The sequence below is a fragment of the Parasteatoda tepidariorum genome, chromosome 8 (assembly GCF_043381705.1).
Source record: "Parasteatoda tepidariorum isolate YZ-2023 chromosome 8, CAS_Ptep_4.0, whole genome shotgun sequence".
Taxonomy (NCBI): domain Eukaryota; kingdom Metazoa; phylum Arthropoda; class Arachnida; order Araneae; family Theridiidae; genus Parasteatoda; species Parasteatoda tepidariorum.
The window spans coordinates 53,780,965-53,801,118 of NC_092211.1; the positions used below are offsets into that span (position 1 = coordinate 53,780,965).

At 27.2% G+C, this 20,154-nt stretch overlaps 1 protein-coding gene across 2 annotated transcripts; it reads left to right on the top strand.

The window, feature by feature from the left end:
* The first annotated feature begins 1,980 nt into the window (after positions 1-1,980).
* Positions 1,981-19,158, top strand: LOC107455004 (E3 ubiquitin-protein ligase RNFT2). 2 transcript variants are annotated; one of them, XM_071184014.1, is made up of 9 exons: positions 1,981-2,401; positions 8,744-9,279; positions 9,937-10,013; positions 10,104-10,204; positions 13,516-13,669; positions 13,751-13,900; positions 13,979-14,044; positions 16,157-16,258; positions 18,068-19,158. In XM_071184014.1, the coding sequence occupies exons 2-9, from the start codon at positions 8,748-8,750 to the stop codon at positions 18,197-18,199; spliced, it is 1,314 nt and encodes a 437-aa protein (XP_071040115.1). In that variant the 5' UTR covers positions 1,981-2,401; positions 8,744-8,747; the 3' UTR covers positions 18,200-19,158. The 2 variants fall into 2 exon arrangements, with proteins under 2 accessions (XP_071040115.1, XP_071040116.1); XM_071184015.1 differs by having other exon boundaries at positions 2,142-2,261.
* Positions 19,159-20,154: the final 996 nt, after the last annotated feature.

The following is a 20,154-nucleotide window of genomic DNA, read 5'->3' on the forward strand; positions in this document are numbered from 1 at the left end:
CAACTTATTTACAATTTGTTAATTTAATTCTAACAAGCACTGAATCCAAATTTGTGTATGAAGCAAGTTTTTCAAAGGAATTGAAAGATTAAAGTTATCTATATTTTAAGACAACTTTAAGGGATTGATAGAACCCTAAAATCTAAAGTGCCCTTTTACTTTAATATTGTTTTCTATAATCTGGAACTTACCCCTATTCTTTATAATTTTGTAAAAAAAAAAAGAATTTTTATATTTTAAAATGTAAGCATTTTCACCCAAAATATTTAGGAGGGAAAAAAATAGTACACATAGAACAAATAAATTAATTATGACTAGTTAGGGAGTATGTATAACAATGAATTTTTAAATCTTCATTTTTTAAAATATTTTCCAAAATCAATCTAAAAGAAACTATGTTTATAATTTCAAGACTCATCAAATTTTTAAACAATTTTGCATCTTGAGTGACTAATAGACAAAAACTAGAAGTAACTAAATTAAATGCAATATTGAAGTTTTTAATTAAAAGCATTATTAAAAATGATTGGACCGGAAGTGTAATAAACAGGCAGTATTGACCTAACCTAAGTCTGACACAGACTTCAATAGCTTTGCAGCTCATGACAGAACTTTAGTACATGTAAACTGACTGACAAACTGAATTTAAATACTTCTAGGGTAAAATCTATGTGAGATTTACCAATAGCCTATTGTGCAGCTTAAAGCGACATAAATAAAGTACCTACCTATTTGAGATTAATGCTATTATATTATATTTTCGTATTGTTTACTACATTTTTAATGATCTATTTTAAAAAAAGGTAATAAGTTGTAGAAAAACTACAACATAATTCTAGACCTGCCACACATCATTTCGGATTTTAAAAAAAAAAAATCATTTAGGCAGTCCACATAATTAAAAATGTTTTTTATTTTATAATAATTGAATAAAACTACTCATAAATTTCTGTGCATAAAACTGTTTTTTAAAAATGATTAATTAATTCCCACTTCTAAATAAAATAACATCACAGAAATAGTTATAAATCAGATCATTTTGGCCCCATAGTAGATTGAGCGGGTGGGTGACCACTTTCATCGACTTTCGAAGAGACCGAATATTGCTTCATTTCGGACTACCAAAGAGAAAGAAAATTGTGATATGTTTTCGGATCAACAACAGCACACACACACAACCTCAAGGTTGTTTTCCAGATCGTCGTCAATATCTCATTGTGTAGCTCTAATATATACTACTAAAGATTATATACGCGAAGCGTATAAGTTCTTTGATACTACTAAGGTAATTATACCGCACTTCATTTCAATTAATATTAAAAAGTTTATACTTTTTCAACGATATATTTTTTAACGAATTAAAATAAAATCTCTATACACTTATGCAACTGTGTCTATCATAAGATCCATCAAATTCAAAATGATGCAACTTAAATATCACTAATAGAAAATGTATTAATTTCAGTTGGCAAGACAATTATCTGTAGACATGTAGCTTTTTTTTTTTTTTTTTTTTAAGAAATTATTTTAAAACACGAAAATATATTAGATTTCTACAGGATAGCTTCCAGAGGTTTCATATTGGCGATCGAAATGGGCTGCAGGTGGCGTAGAGCAGAACTCTTTTCCTATGGCAACACTTCACATGCTTTCCCCAATAGCGTGTGGAAAGTCATAGAGGAAGGAAGTACGTTAGTTTCTCTCTTGATTTTCATATAGATTAAAATCTTTTAACTTGAAAAACTATATGGAACTGAAAACTACATTAAACATAGTTCTAAAGAAAAGTATCATGGAAATTTTAAAAAATATTTTTATTAAATAAAAAGGAAAAATATTAAGAAAGGGGAAAATATCGTAGTACATTCCTATACAACTGAAAAGAGGAGGAGAGGGAAGGGAGAAGGGCTAAAGGCATGAAACCGGTCTCTCCCCAGATGGCGTATTCGAGTGTTGCGATCGCGAATTGCATTCCCTTCTGGAAAAAAGACATGTTAATCTTGATTAAAAGCAGTTTCTTTCGATGTCGAAATTTTTTTGCCATAAATATGTGCTTTTCAAATATTAACAACAAACAAATTTCAAGCAATCTGATGCATTGAATTTTTACGCAAACGCAGTAAATACTGTGTTGCATGTGCGACATCAACTTGCGCTTTTTTACTAAGTTAAAGTCTTAGTAAAAATAAAACTTAAAATATACTGTTTTAGGTAACCGTTACAAATGACGTAACCGAAGATTGCGAAGTTTTTTTATAAAGGTAAACAACATAACTTCTGATCCTGGAAGTTCGATTAAATATAACTTTCCTATTTATTTTCCAAATTAAAATTCCACCAAGCAATGCAGTGTAAAAATTGAAACGGTCTATATTTTATAAAGTAGCAGAAACCATACAAGGTTAGTACATTTAAATGTCAGTTTACTCACAAAGCAAAATTTTCATTTTATATTCTCTACCGTTATTGACCTCCAAAACCTTGACTTGGAAAGAGCATAATAAATCTTTAAGTTTTATGTTTTTATTTATTTATTTTCAAATTTAGTATGCTTCAAATAAATTTATCGTTGCTCATCTTTCAAATTTGAACTATGGTATTCGATCTTTCAGCTTTTTCTCAAACCAATTTCTAATACATACTGTATAGGTTACTTGTTTTTGAAGCATTATATATATCATATCTTTGATCTGTGTCATTTATGTTGTATCATTTCGAATTTGAATAATTTTATGGTAGACGCGTACAGTGCTCTTTAAGTTTAAAACTATTCTATTTTAATTTATTAAATAATATATCTTAGAAAAAGTACTAACTCATTAATTTTAATTAAAAATTGTGATGTATAACTGTTATTAATGCATATATAAAAATAATATTTTTTTAGAAATAAGAATAATTTGCGCAATTGAATTTTTTTAACAATTAAATTTTATACACAAGAATTTATAGGCAGCTCTATACAACTATAGTTTTTGAAATTTAAACATTTGTGCAAACCAACTTAAACAGCCTAATACTATACACAGGTTTCTTGTTTTCAAATAGTAAGTAATATTTATTATGATTATTATTTAAAACGGGCAGAAAGATCAAAGATAACTATTTTAAATTAATTTAAAGAATGTCTAAATTTAAATGTAATTGCATTTGCATTATAGTTCTAAAAAATTTAAAGTTTTCTTTAAATTATTTTTTTTTTTCAAATTGTTCTTGAGATTATTTTATATTTTTAGTAAAATATAATCCAGTACATTATTTAGTAGGTATAAAATGTATAGATCTTCTTTAATATTTTTTGTTTAGTAAAATATTAATATTTTTTCTTATCTTATTAAATCTGAGTTAAATTCTTCATAGATATGAAAATTTTGCAGACACTTTAACAGTTCTATCTCTATAGTTGGTCCACTGAGTTAATTCTGAATGTTCTTTTTTAAGCATTAAATGAGCTTAATTAAGCTATTGTGATAATACTAATCAGGATATATTACATTTAAATATATTTTTTAAGAAAACTTAAGTAAAATAAATTTCATTTTCTTTTCTAAAGATTAGTTTGTAGAAACTAAAGCTTTGTTTTAAAAAATATAAGCTTTATTTTTGAAGTTAAGTTAAGAATTTATGTTTGATATGCTCTTTATGTTTGTTAAGTTTCACCAAAAATAATGGATAATAGTAACATGATCTAAATTTTACCAGTACAAAAGTTGTGTAATATTTTTTAATTTTGTGTAATCACCAGGTTCATTATCTGTATTGAAAGTTGGCAGATTGTGACCATCTGTTGGTACTCTTGTTCTTAAAATCTTTAATTCCTAGACATTTTAAGATAATTTGAACTTAAAATTAAAAAATATAGTCGAACCTCATTAACATGAAACACATGTTTAATCCCGCGAGTCAGCATTAAATTATTGTTGTATTTAACATGACATTTTCAAGTTGACTATTCCTTAACATGAAAGGAAACTGGAGGCAGCAAAGATAATAAGCATGTGAATAAATTCCTAATCATTCATTTTGAGGAATGCTATTTTTATTTTCTTTCTTTGTTAAGAGTATCAGATGGGCAAATAAATTAAATAGCAAAAATAAAATAGTTTAATAAAATAGTTTAATAAAGTATTTAAAGCTTTTAAGCTTATTTTAATTTGTTTGGTCCATAACAGTATTGTTTGCATACATCAGTGTTTCCCAAAGTGTGGTAAGCGTACCCCCAGGGGTACATGAACAGTTTAGCGGGGTACACGTTCTTATGTGAAATATCTTGCAACAAACGAAAATTTCACAAAATTTTATCTAAAAACAAAGCTAACCATTAAAATTTACGATAACGTATTTTTTTTTATTTACTTTTTTTTGCAGAGATAACAGTTAATAATTAAGGGTTTGTTGTGATTTTTAACTTTTGAGCATTTTTTTATAGTAAAAATTACATTCATTTTTTTTTAGTGGTACACAGCGTTACAAAAAATTTAGAAGGGGTACACAGAAGACATAAGTTTGGGAAACACTGGCATACATTAACATAACATGCATAAATCATACATTAGTACATAACACAGAGCTCATTCTAGGCAGAAAAAAGGGCAAGGTGCAAAAGTTTAAAAAAAGGGCATTATTATTCTAAAAAGGCAATAATTTCTTTCCATGGGCTTTACACGTTCTATTAAAAACATTGCCAATTAGTAAAAGAAATTTTTTTTTTTACTTTACTAAAAGTAGCAAAGCAATCATATTAATTACTAATTTTCATTAATAAATTAACATATGTATCGAGTTAATGAGGTAATTAGCTTGGTAATTTATTTAAAATGCATGTATATATTAATAAAATAATAAATGTATGTTTTTAAGTGTCTGTAGTTATGATTTAATAATTAAAATGATTAATAATAATTATGATTTAATGAAAGGGCAAAAAGGGTATGAAGTCTTATTACATCAGGACACTAATTTACTTCAGGGGCAACAGGGTGGATTCTTTTGACTAAAAGGGCAGCAGGGTGCTGCGCCCTGTTTACCCAATGAGCTCTGCATAACATGTATAAATCAGATAAAACAAAATTTGGTTGACATGAAATAATTATGATAGTCCCTCCAATTTTGCGTTAATGAGGTTCGACTGTATTGCAATGGGACTAAGTAAATCTCTTGTAAACTTAATGTTAGATGAATCTTTAAAAAAAAAAATAGTGTTGGAAGAGCAATTCTAAGGAACAAGAAAGAGAGAGAGAGAGCAATTAGTTCTGAGGTGAATGAAAGGAAGAGTGGGATAAGCATGTTTGTCTTTCTTTAACCCAAGATATTTGTAGATAGCAGTCGACAGACTGAAAGTAAAGAGACTAAAAAAAGTAATAAGTCTATGTTCAGGTCTGGCAAATCTTGAATCTATTGCATTGGGACAAAGTAAATCTCTTGTAAACTTAATGTTAAATGAATCCTTTTTTTAAAAAATAAAATAAAAAATAGTGCTGTAAGAGCAATTCTAAGGAACAAGAAAGAGAGAGCAGTTAGTCCTGAGGTGAATGAAAGGAAAAGTGAGATAGGTATCAGGGGTCTGTTTAGAAGAAATTTGGGTCCATTAACAGACCCTTCACAAAATATTTTAACTTAAAAACGGACCCTTCACAAAATGATTTTTCTTTTAATCGGACCCTTCACAAATTTCTTTATCTTCATTATTATTTTGTTAATCAAATAAACCCTTTCCAGGGTAAAAAACAAGAAAGATGGATGTCAACGAATTAAATTTTGTCTTCGGCAGACGATTCTTGCATTATTCGTCCAAAATTAATATTCTGCGTTCAGCAGTATAGGCTAAATACCAAATACAGTACAGAACCCGTTATCCGGAAATCAGAAAACCGGAACGAAATTCGATAAATTTTCCCGCCATTTTTTAAACAAATTTTTTTTTCCTTATAAGATTTTAGGATTTTTCTTTCTTTTTTGAAAGATGTTCACCTTACCATCATTTTGGAAATAATCATTAGTGTATTACTTCATCGTTTTTTCTTCTTTTCAAGATTATTTCCTAAAAAAAATTTTTTTAGTTGGGTTTAACAATAAAAAAACGGCTTTTTGTAGCGATTCAGAAAACCGGAAAAATCAGTTATCCGGAATAGTGATGGTCCCGATCGTTCCGGATAATCGGTTCCCTACTGTATTTGTATGTTGCATCTCTAATTTAGAAGCAGCAATTGTTGTTTATTTTTTAAAATTTAATTTTTTTAACTATAATTTTACAGTGTTGAGCATAATCTTGTATGTCTTCACAATTTAAAAACTCCTTGAAAAAGTTTTTTTTTGCAATAACGGACCCTATTTGCACAAATTCATAAAAGCGGACCCTGGTTGAAAGAATGTGAGTAATTTTTTCACAATTTCGCGAAAAATGGACCTTTCACAAAATGTCTGGACAGACCCCTGGGTATGTTTGTCTTTCTTTAACCCAAGATATTTGTCGATAGCAATAAATCTATAAAGAATAAGATAGTAATAAGTCTATAAAGAAAGATGTTCATGCCTGGCAAATCTTGAAAGCAGGCACCTGTTTTTGAGCGTTTGGAACATGTCTACTGTTAGTTCTGATTTGTATGTTTTTAAATCAAATGAAGTTTTTAAAAAAGTAAAACGCCAGATTGTTCCTTATCAATTGCTAAAACCAGTTCTTGAATGTGTTTTTCTTTTTTTTTTGTTGCTGCTTTTCTTCAAAATGCTAAAATTTTCTTGAACTTAGCTTTTCTCCCTCATGATTTTTTAAACAGTCTATTGGCTTAGGTTATCAACTTAAGCTGATTCAAACTGAAGTCAAATCGTCTGTTTTTTTTTTCTTTTTAATTTTTTTTAAACGTATATTATTATTCTTGTAGACATTAATATTCATTCAAAATTTTATTTACTTTACATATAATTTTGCTATTTCAGAAGTAAGAATCATTTATCTTTTGTTTCACATTCATAAAAAAGAGTTTAATGTTAATTTTTGGTTGCCAAGAAATGTCATAGTAATAAATGACAATGATGTACTATGTTAGTGGCAGAACTGACGCGATATCTAAAAAGGTTTAACACGCATGCATGATAAAAAAAATTTTATTTTTTACTTATTTATTTTCAAGCTATATTGTCTTAAAAAAACCTTCTTCATCTTCACTTAAAGCTTTTACTAAAGCAATGCTTGATGTGGTCAGGGTTGAATTTGTTTAATAATTTTTTTACTTTTGCATATCTATATCACATCGAATTTATATATATGTAGTGCTCCCGTAGTGCTCCTTCTCGTGTTTTCTCATAAACTCTTGAGCCGTGGCCTTTAATTTATCATAATATTGCAGTTCATACTATTTGCAGTCATATTTTAATATTTTTAATATCCTTTTCTATAAGGATGACAACATAATGAATTTTCTATACTTTTATTGAAGAAAAGAATAAAGAGATCTATTTACAATTTATATACAATTGGAGCAGAGCTCCGGGACACAACTTTGTACTTCCATTTCCAAAGGATAAGTGTACACTTTTTTAACGTGTAACATAATATTTCGTTCATGTCATGTGATCTGTAATATCTAGACCCTCTTTGTTATAACCGGCGTCTTAAGATCTTAAGACCAGATGGAGATGAACTAATATCTCAATATAGTTCTTGACTTTAATGGGAATTCGGCTTCATTTAAGATATTTTACTGTGCGGTGTAGATTCATTTTATAAATAAAGATTTCATCGCTATTCAATGAAACTTAAGATATACCCGAAGAGCTAAGTTAAGTATGTGAAAGAGATTTTTAATGTTCTCATAAACCAGATAAGCTTATCTGCAGATAAGATATAATTCTTTTTAAGTTTAGTCTCAAAAGATCCTTTTAATTTTATTAAGCTAGTATTTTTGATATTACATATATATATATTTTAAAAATTAAATATAGCCAGTGTTCGTATATTTTTTATTTTTGCCAGTTTTCAATACATGAATGTAATAGATTTGATTCTGTCAATTTTTTTTGCTTAAATTTTTTACCTTTGAAATAAATAATATGATTATAACGAAACATCTTTACATTATGTAAAGTAAAAATGAATCATGTTGTTGAAACTAACATTTGACAACCTTATCACAAATTTCAGATAATAACTGGAACTGTATGTTGTGTTTCACAGTTTTATCAATTTTTATCAGTAAAGATGTTGAAAGCTTTTTTTCTTTTCTTTTTCTTAAAAGTGTTTTGAAGAAATCAAATCTTTTTTATTATTTGTATACATTTAGATCGAGCAAACTAAACTTTTTAGAAATTAAACATTTAATATTTTTATTTTTTCCATTCTTATTTCAATATCCTTAATTTAAGCTTTTTTCTTGTAATCAAAACGAAAATGTTAAGGGACTTATGATTATTTACAATATTTATTTATTTACAATATATTTATTTATTTACAATATTTATTTATTTACTATAGTTTCAATAAGTTTAAAGTTTTTATAATGGTGTAGTAAAACTGTAGTTAGCTATTAAGATCTATTTTTTAATGAATTTAATTGTAGATAATAATTGACTTTCTTTAAATTTTTATTGTTTTTCAATATTTCTGTTTCCAACTTTTAAAGTTTGTTTTTATTTCAAAATGTATACATTTTTTCTTTTATTTTAATTCTTATTGTCCAGCTATTAAAATTTTAAAAAAAGTTTTTTCGAAAAAAATTATTTTGATAAAAAATTAGTGTTTCAATTTTAGGAGAATGGCTGAAAACAATAGACCTACCCGGCCGAACCGCAATCACCTTCCTTGGAGCATTCAACAAATTCACGAAAATTCGCATCAAATTGCTAGTAGCGCAACACAACATATACATGAACTTCAAGATTTAGTGATGCAAGGTTTGAGTCCATTGATCAACACAGCATCTGGTGCCAATCATCTACAGTCAAGGCGAATCGCTGATCCTCATTCGCTATGGTTTGAAAGTCCAGAAGATATCAACCTTACTACTCCTAGGAATTCTAACATGAACTCTGGCAATAACATTGAAAACTTTGTAATTGATATGGAATCAGTTGCTGCAGACTCTTTTAACCCAGTACATAACCCTGCTGCAAATGACAACTTGCCTAATTTAGAAACAAATGATAACACCAGATCGAGTGATAATGATCAAGGAGTTTCTGCACTTAGAAATTCACCTGAGCTTCAAGCTATCATTGCTTTTGCAGAAAAATATATGCCTTTTGTGTTGATTCTGTTATTAAAGCTGATATTTGATCATAGAATTGGTAAGATTATATATGGAACTGATGTTAAATGTTTAAAATATTTGTTTCTTTGTTTGCAATTCTTCTTACTATATCTTTGAAGAAATTTATCTTGGTCCTATTAAACTTATTAGGCAATGATCTTACCTCAAATTACATTGGTCATCCAAAAAATTTTAATTACCTATTTTGTGATAGTTTAGAAATGTAGAAAAAAATTATTTATGTTCCTCCTTATTTGATTGCTTTTTAAAGTCATTTGAGAAAAAAGTATTTTAGAGTTGGTTACTATTATTTACTGCAAATTGCTATTTATTTATTGCAGAAACTATTTTATGAGTTTTTAAAACCTCATTACTAAATATATTGCAATCAAACTCTATCATACTATCATATTGGCTTCTGCCTGGTTTGTCACTCATTACGCCTGCTAGTTATTATTTTTAAAATAAAATTTAAGCTCAGAATTTTTAAAATGCTTTTCAGTTGCATCTGCATCCTACTATAACTATAATAATCTGTTCAGTTTTTTTTAACATACCATAACTATGATAATCTGTTAAGTTTTTTAACATACCATAGCTATGATAATCTTTTATGAGTTACAAACAAAAATTTATTTTTAAAAACAATTTTTTTTTAAAATTCTAAATGTTTGCTACTAATTTTTACTTTTAGGTATTTTGGTTAACCTTGGATTATTTATAACTTTTTGCCATGCAAATACTGTTGTTAAAAGAGAAGTATCTCGGCAGGTAATTAGTATATTTATAATTTGTTAATAGTTTAATGTTATATTTTAAATTTTTTATGAATGGAATATAAAATGATTGTTTAATTTTTAGGGAAAGCGCCGTTTAAGAAATTTATGCTTTGTTCTCGTTAACTTAACAACATCAATTTTGGTTATATACACTCTCCTTGCCGATCGCTCATTAGCATACGCGTAAGTATTTTTTCTCAAATTTCTTATTGTAAATTTTTATGTGTTAAAATTATTTACAAATATAGTTAAGTATATAAAATATAATAGGTAGTTATCTTGATATTATTTGTAGATTCAAGGGGAACAAATATTTTTTTAAATTCATATTTTGTATTTTAATATTTAAAATTTAAAAAATCAGGTCATGTAAGCAATTAGAGAGTTTATCTTCTTTTGGAGAGTATGGGCTTTATAAATTCTAGACAAACCTATTTTTATATTCTTTCTGAATACACCTGACTATTATGCTGTCTGATTTAATGTTTATGTTTAATGCTATGTAACCAGAGTTTTCCCTAGGAATAAAAAAGGGCAGGATGCTTCCTCACTGAAAAGGATACTTTGAGTTTTAAAAGGATGCTCACTTAAGACTGATCAAATATGTAATAACTGAATGTGATCCTAAACAATTTTTAAATACCCTCTCATTCTATTTTATGTGTATATTTCAAACTCACTCATTATCAAAATGGAAGAAAAATTTGTAGTTTTTAAAAAAGAATTAAAGACATCTTAAAAGACATCAATTGCTGTACCCAAATGTTTTTTTAAAAAAAGTAAAGTGATTGATTAACAATGATTGATTTTGCAATTATAAAACTTTTTTTCTATAATTTAAACTGAAAATTACCAGACAATAAACATTTAAAAATGGATTTTTTTTTATAAAAAAAAGAAAGAAAATTATCAAAAAAATCATTTTAAAATTTTAAAGCACTTAAAAAATTTATTAATATACTAATAAAGAGAAACTTATAAAAGTGTGTCCAGTTGAGAATAATACTAGTAAAATAAATATTTGCAATAATAATCAGAATTAAACCTAATAGCACAGTTAATATTTCTTGTGTATAATTATTATTTACTAAGTGAATTAATTTTTTTAATGGAATATGAATAAAAAGGTAGTTTCTTTAAGGTATGGTGGCTTATTTTTACAAAAAAGGACAAAGAGGGTGCATCAAAGGGCAGGGTGGGCTGCTCTTCTAAAAGCACTTGGAGGAGAACACTGATTGTGAAATATTGTTTTTGTTATGTAATGTTGTTTTTGTTTGACAGTGTATAACTATATGTTTGATGCAAATCAGGTCTTGTGTCTTATAAAAATGCTATTTTATTTCATTTTTTATCAGTAACTGAATTTTTTTTGTCACAAGTTAGTCATAATAAAACTGTCATAAACCTGATAATCCAGCATGTAGTTAAATTAATATTTTTTAAAATATATCAGACCAGCTTGCTTCTTGTGAAATAAGGTAATTATGTAAAAATGCAAAAATTATTTGTATAGGTTTTCCCATCTGCAAAAGTTTTAAATATTGATTCAATGCACAATATTTTAAGTTGTGATTTAAGATTTTTATTTCAAATTTGCCCATTTTTATAATATTTCTAATATGAAGTTGACAAATCTAAGTTTTTGAAGCAATTCATCTGCCTTATCTCCTTGTCTGTTATATAGGCATACTTCAATGATATAAATATTTAAAACTGTTATCCCATATTAAAAAATGAATTTTTGTCATGTTTAAAGCATTTAAAAAAATTCCTTTTACTTCATATTTATCAGTGAGAAATCTGTAGATTTTTTTTCCTTCCTAGTCTAAAGATTTTGAAATTAATTACTTACTTTGTGGATATTTTCAACTTCATACACCTAATTTCTTTTACAACTGAGCGAATCATTCATACTGATAAATAAAATTAGAAGTATTTCAAGGCTAAAGTAATTTTTGTGAAATTACTCAGTTTTACATCAAAATTATCTGTATATTTCATTTAAACATCGATTTTGATTTATTGTGTAATAGTATAATTTTATTTGCTTAGCACTTCATGTTTTTAATATTCCATTATCTGTATTAACATTCCATTTGAACATTTTTCAGACAATTTGACTTTGACTCATGTGGCTATTAGAGATATATAGCAATCCTCAGATTGAAATTATTAACTGTCAAAAAAGTTGTTTCAATATTTTATGCTTTTTTTCTCTTTTTTTTTTTAATTTTTTTTTCTTTCTAATTTGTCAAGTTACCTTCCTTATTGTTAAAAGAATTTCTTCCGCTCTGGTTAGGAGAAACCTATTTCTTTTGAAATTTTTTTACTGAAGAAGGAAATTTGCCATCCCTGATATTCTCATATCATTAATTGCATAGTATCTATTTAATAATTAACCCCGTGGTAGAATCACGGCGACATTGTCGCAGAACCTTAGTGTTCTTGCAGAAAGATTTTTCTTTTGAAAATTTTTTTCTTCTTCTTTCGCACAGAAATTTACACGTAATATTTGAATCATGCATTTCGATAATCACTTTTTGACGCTCTCAATTTATGACGATAGTATCGTAAATCAGCGTAATGTTTCGATATTGATTTTCACGTTATTGATATTGATTTTCACATGGATTTTAAATATCCCGATATATTTCAAAGTATATGGAAAATTTGAATCGTGCATTTGAGTATTCACTTTTTAAGGCAATAATTCTATAACATTTTTGGCAGTTATTGCTATTGATTTCTCCATAGTTTTTAAATCCGATATTTTTTATGCGATAGTATTTATTACAACAACATTATCTCGAAACGAAACACGCATTTGAGGAGCCCGATTCGCGTGATTTCGCCGTCGTTCTTTTTTTGGCAATTACTACTACGGATTTCATGATTTTTAATTATATTTTTTATTGTGATAATTATTTACAAAATGCGAGGAAGGAAACAATTTGTGTGCCTCCCCCACAGATTGCGAGAATCACCCATAATATTAGAGTAAAAAAATTATTACACGTTATATTTAAAAAAATTCTATAGTTTTTTTGTAATCATAGTGCTTTTGTTATTTTAAATTTGCCACATATATGCTTGCTATTATTAAAAGTATCTTGCAGAAAGATATTAGTGATAGAGTTTTGTCGCAGATAGCTCGAAAAAATTCTGCTACAGGGATAATTATGTATTATTAAATAGATACATAAAGTGTATGAATTTAATAATACAATTATGTAATTATAAAACTTTGATTTTGAGTTCAAATTTTGCTTCCTGTTGATCAATTGCGGAAAAAAAGTATTTCTAACTATACCCCAATTATCAAGACTACTGTATTTCTTGAAGACTGTAAAATGAAAATATTTTTAATTAATTTATCACATGTCATTTCTTTGATAAAATACTTTTAATTTGACAAGAAAGCATTTTGTGTTTCGTAGCATACCATTTCGAATATTTTTCTTTTAATTTTAATACTGTTTTAATTTAATTGATAGATTGATCTTTGTGCCCCCATACTCTGTTCCAATTGATTTGTGGGATGTATTATGGATAGTGTCTGTGACTGATTTTGTTCTTCGTTTGATTACAATTTGTGTCAAAATAGTCTTTGTTTCAATTCCTACAAAAATACTTGCATGCCAGAAGAAAGTATGTTACTTTAATTTTCTTTTCACACTATTTGTCTTTCAATCAAATTTTCCAAAAAAAAAAAATATTGAATATTTTTAGGGCAAATATTACCTTTTCACTGAACGATCTTCACAGCTATATCGTACCATAATTCCAGTGCAGCATTGGCTATATTTTTTCTCAGAATCTTATTCGGGACCAAGTAAAGTTTTTGGTGTTATACTTTCTGCTACTTATTTGATTTTCAAAGTAAGTTAATTTTTTTTTATAAAAGAAAATAGTAGGGAAGCATTTTTTCTTTTTAACTAATATTTATTATTATTTTAGTTTAAAGGATTCATTAAAAAGTTCAAGCTTTGGAGAGAAACGTTGATGAAAGTTTTACAGAGCAAAGTAAGTATCCTTTCATTCTTTAAATGGTTAACTTAATAAATGATTGACATATGGCTACTTCCGACAATGACTTAACCTTTGAAGATGAGTGGTCGAGTAGTGGCGAAAACTCGGGTTCGCTGGTCAGAATTCTTTAGCTCCTTAAATAAGTTACATATGTTTAGAAGTTTAAGAAAACAGCAGAAAATGTTCAGTATCCATAATTTATTTGAAAAACTTTCTTTGCTTTATCATCTTAAAATGAAGCACCTTCAGATATCATTTTAGGCTTCGAAAGAGACACGTGTTTCCTTCTCCTCAAACTTTGTCGTTAAAAACAGCTATCTCCAAATATATATATACGTAAATAATCACTTTTTTCGGATTACCTGAACTGTATAAATGCAAGGATAGGTAAAATAAGAACAATTAAAATGTATGAAAATGACTTTTACTTTCTGAGCATGCGAAGAAGGAAATTTCATCTTAGAGGAAAGAAAAAAAAACGCTCACATGTAAAACCGCTAATTATGTAAAACATTTTGCAAACAAATCGTAAACACCAAAAAAAGAATATCAATTGCAAGAATTTTTTTTTTCAGAGCGATGAAAAATTTTTTTCATTAACAGGGATTTGTAATTGTTATGATGTAGATTATTTTGTACCCTTTTTATTCTTTTATCCTTTTTATTCGTAGTTTTGTGTTCTGTTATTCCTCATATTTTTTAGTGTACAGAACATACAATTTTCTACAAATGCAGATTTTAAAATACTTAATTTGAAGAATCGAATAGTTTGAATTTTTGATTATTACTTTTTAATGCTAGTAAAAGTCATAAAATTCGATAGATCGAACTTGGGAACTGACCACTAATCAATCATATGCCTGATTCAGGCAAATACCCTTACTTGCTAGATTCATTGTTTCAAACCTTTTGAGAATTCAGTCGCAAAATGAAAAGAAAAACTTAACCATTTTACAATATCAAATTTTTACTATGATGAATTCAGGGGTCATATGCTTATTTATTATTTGTAACAAAAACCATCTTCTAGGGTAGAATTTTGTAGTTTCATAATTATTGATTCATCTCTTTCATCTGATTTTAAAAATGATAGATTGCAATCACCAATATAGGAACAATATCAAATAGAATTTTTTAAATAGTGAGCTGGGGTTTCATCTATTAAATTACTTTCGTGCAAAAATATTGACCACCATATTTATGTTTTTGTTGTGTTATAAAAACTTTACTCTAAAATTATTTTTTTTTTTTTAAGTAGTTTTGAACTTTATGAAAAATTTAGATAGATTTTGGTGAGAGAAAATATTAACTTATTGATACCATCTAAACAAAATTATTCTGAAATTACTATTATTTTGTTCTATAATTTGTTTTTATTATATTTATCTATAGCGAGTTATACTTTTTTTTAGTTTTTTATTTATTTTAATGTTGTCTAGTATATTACTACTGCTCCAAAAATGTTCTACTTTTTATTGAAATATGCTGTCCTGATTTTTTTCTGTAGCCCACTACGAATGTTAAAATCAAATTTTATATGTAGTTGGAGAACCACTTTCCTATCAATCAAAATCTAAATTATTATTCTCAAATTTTCAATGTATATGAAATCGTTATTGTGATATTGATAGACCATAATAAATAAAATTTTGAAGTATGAAAAAGTTATATCATATTCGAAATAATGTGCGGTGGATAGTTTCAAATTTTAGCTTTTAAGTTTTTTAAAAAAAATAGTTCCAGGAGAAACTTTATTTTTCACTATGTGAATATACTTAGCTAAAATCTCATTATAAATGGGGAAATATTGCTACCATTTTTAAATTTTTTATGGCACATGAAAACATTGAAAAAGAGGCTTATCTTTGTCTCACAATAAATGCTTCAAGTATGAAAAATCTAAGTTTGAAAACAATTTGCTATAGAGTGTTTGTTTTATTTCTGTTATTATGTGATAAAATATTTAGTAAAATTTATTTGAATTGTCATTTATGTTAAATGTTTGTTATATTTTTGCTATTTTTCATTGCTTAGAGTTTAGTATTGATTTAATATTATTGTATTGATTTAATATTTTGAATCACGTGGTAACTTCTATTTCTATAGACTTATGGTGTTACACCTTCAACTAATCAAATAAAAGAAGCTGGTGATGCATGCCCTATATGTCAAGATGATTATAAATCTCCTTCAATGTTGCAATGCAAAGTATGTCTATTTATACAAAGTATTGAATATTATTAAAATTATTTGAATTTCATTATTTGCATGTAAGATATAGCTTAAAAACTCAAAAATTAATATGAAAAATTACTCTAATATCTCTTATTTATATATACCTTACTCCACCCTCCCTTTACCCTTTTAAATTTTTTTTTCCATTTTTAAGTCATTATTATTTCCTGCTAAAATTAGCTTATTCAAAGAATTGTAAAATAAGTGGCAAAAATAGAGTGTAGGTTGTATTATAAATTTTTTTAAAGCAAACTTAAACATATATAGACTTTGATTCTTTTTATTATCAAGCCAATCTAATTTTAGAAAAAAAATTGCTTAAAAATATTTAATGTTCTTTAGAGATGCTAAAATTTTCTCACATTAGAAATATTTTTTGACTGTACCTGTTTTTATGCTCACGTGAAACCAAATTTCTTCTTTTTCATAATTAATCATATCTTTGCTGGATGTTTAAATTTATAAAAATGATGTTTAAATTTTTTAATATAATAAATTCTTAAATTTTTTGGCTTAAAGAGGGTTACAGTTAAAAGTTAAATTATATCTATATAAGCCAGTATCATCCTTCTGGAATTAATTGTATCTACTGCAACATTTGTTCTTCTATTTTATTATAGATAGGTTAAATTTGTGTTGTATAAAGAGAAGACTGAAATAATATACTATCAATAGTCATACAATTGTTTCCATTCTCTTATGATTTACCTTATTTAATGCTGAGAAAAAACATGGTGCTCTTGCAGAAATCAAAAACAAGTTACAAGGAAAAAAAGGGATTGACCCAAAGGGTAGGGAAATAAAATAGTCAACATTAGTTAAGAGAAATGAAAACAGGAGGTATAAGATGAATGAGAACTGAAAATGTTGAAAATAAAATAGATTTCCAAACATTTGAGAGGAGGGGATACTAGAAAAGTCATAAATTAAATTATTATAATTTTTCAAAGCAATGCTGCCAAGTCTATTCAACATTACTCTTTATTTTACTGACCTAGATCTCTGGGAATCATTCCATGTTTCAAAATGTTCTAATGTTTTAGTTAATTAACTTTCTAGTATCCTATTTTTTCTCCAAACATTTTACTTCAAATTCCAAATAAAGGAATCTCACTCCACGTATGCTATTTTTCTTTATCTCCCTACCATTGACTATCCTAAATTAAATAATTAATCCCAAGAAACTGAAGGGGTTGGATGTTACTTGATTAAAATCTTCATTTGCTTCTCAAATATGCCAATTAGAAATAACAGTTGACATGTTTTAAACTCTCAGAAATAAGTGCCCATTTTCAAGACTTGTTAGAGAAGAAACAAAAGTGATTTGAAATATAAAAGTGATTCCCTTGTTACCTCACCTCATAGCTGATGGAAATGCACTTTACACTGATTTGCCCCTCTCGGCCACTATGGTTTTTCTTGTTCTCCTTTTCTTTCTCTCGATTTGTGGTTTTCCTAGTTTTGTTTCTTGTCTTTAATTTTTCTGTATTTCGTTGTATTTACGTCAAGTCTTGAAAATGGGCGCCTATTTTGAGCGCTTCAAACGTGTAGACTGTTATTTCCAATTTGTATATTTTTGAAGCGATGAAGTTTTTTATCAAGTAATATTGACTATCTTTAGTCAATCTTTTTTTTCTATTGTTGTTATTAATTTCTTCTACATATCTTTTGTTCTTTGTTACAATGTTGAAGAAAGTGTTTTGTTATTTATGACGTGCTTATTTCATATCACTGCACTTTACTTTCTCGTATTGCTCTAAAACATTTAAATTTTTTATTTAGCATATTTTCTGTGAAGAGTGTGTTGCTTTATGGTTCGATCGTGAACGCACTTGCCCCATTTGTAGAGCACAAATTGCTGATGATCCGACTTGGAGAGATGGCTCAACTACATTGCTACACCAGATTTTCTAATCAGTATTGGCATTTAAAGATTGCTATATAAGTTTATTATTTAGTAAATATTTCCCAAAAAAAACGTGGTTTGTTGGCCAACAAGTTTATGTAAATATGTGTACAATTATATTTTACCTACTGTGATAATTAGTATATCATTACTGTTATTAGATGTTACTGAATTTAAGTAGTTTATTTTTAACTAATTAAACTTATTTCTTTTAATTTCTAATTATCCTTTGGTTATTTATTTTAATTATTGTTGAAAATAAATTTTGGTGGGTAAAGTCATTTATATTTCGATTTTTGTAAGTCACAAATCAAAACCTTTGTTGCTCAAAACTTGTGAATTTTTCTTTTCTTTTTTAAACCTGGATAACTAAACTTGAATCAGTATTAATCTGTAACTAATGATTTGATTTGTAAATAATGAATGAAACACTTTTTTTTATTTTATATTTACCTTATGCCAAAAACAAATTAAGATTATTAATTAATAGAAATTTAATAATGCCCAAATTAAGAGAATTAAATTTTTATTAAATTAATGTGTAATAAAATTTAATGTTTACAGTCTTTGAAGACATGTAATGGTTTCATCCAGACTAAGTAAAAGTCTGGAGTCTGTTGGACAACTGTTTTAGTTATCTAAGTTACTATTTTTGTGTGTGGGATAGTATATGACAATCCTGATAGCTGTGATTCATTAACTATAAATTTATCTTTCAATCAATACCAACAATCATACATTTTTATTACAAATAGTAATTTTTTTATGTTAAAGTTTAACGATAAATGCATGGTATTGTTACTTTACAAATGCAATAAGAAATAAAATTCAGTTTTACTAATTGAAAGATTTTTACATCACTGTTGTATATATTTGTTCTAATCCAGCTGTTAGTGAGTGTAAAAAGCAAATTACATAGCTTGTTTTATACGTTAACTGTATATGTCAATAAATTCTATTGTTGTCATTTGTGTCATATTTTAAAATTGAAAAAAATAATTTTTTTTTCAATTGGGTTCTAGAAACTAATCAAAAAATCCTATACAATATAGTGCAAAGCAATAACACATTCTAAAAGCATTTATAAGTTTTAATAATTTTTTTTCAAATTTTTGCATTAACCTTGTTTATGCAATGATTATTTACAAGTAACCAAGAGCTGTAAAAAAAATAATCCATGTTGAAACAGCATGTATTGCATATGTTAAGCCAATCTTTTACATATCATAGACCAATTTTTATAAAAGACAAGTTCAGGTGTATTTTATGACTCAATATATATGCAGATATATATAGGGAAAAAAAGGGGGTTATTTTGAAAGAAATATATAAAAAACGGTGGTTCTCCCACTCCTCACTTCTTCTTGGGCCCTAAGACAGGCCAAGGCCGTCCCAATAAGTTCTTGCCATCTTGATCTATTCTGTGCCATGTCCTTCCAGTTAGTTATTCCTATTATCTTTAGGTCCCTCTCAACTGTGTCCAGCCAACTAGTCAGTGTACAACCCCTTTTTCTTGTACCCTCTGGTTTAAAGAAAGGTGTCGCAGCCATCAAGTGCGATTGGCCTTAATAATGTGAACTGTGTCTGGTTGTTTTTATATAACTCGTGATTGTAAAGGGTATGCCATTTGGGTCCTGCACCTCACAGCAATAATTTGAAATAATAGCATTCTACACTATTTTATTAATAGATTTGTCAAGGTTTTTAATGGCTACACTTGTCCTCTACACAAATACAAGCTTCACAAGACAAAATGGCAGTAGTAAACTGAATTTTTTTTTATTATTTGTATCTAACTTTTATAACAGCTTTTATCTGTTTACATATATGTATATAAATATATTTAATAATCTATTATGGTTTTAAGTATATTTAATTTTCCACTTAACATCCCCTTTTTATATTTCGCTTTGAAATAATTTGTCCATAATTTTTTTTAAAATCGTATCACATTGAATACCAC

Excerpts from the sequence above, each read along its gene's own strand:
- LOC107455004 (XM_071184014.1), top strand. The coding sequence starts at position 8,748 with ATGGCTGAAAACAATAGACCTACCCGGCCGAACCGCAATCACCTTCCT. Across the intron at positions 10,205-13,515 it reads GATCGCTCATTAGCATACGC|ATTGATCTTTGTGCCCCCAT; the intron begins GTAAGTATTTTT and ends TTTAATTGATAG. Across the intron at positions 13,901-13,978 it reads CTACTTATTTGATTTTCAAA|TTTAAAGGATTCATTAAAAA; the intron begins GTAAGTTAATTT and ends TTATTATTTTAG.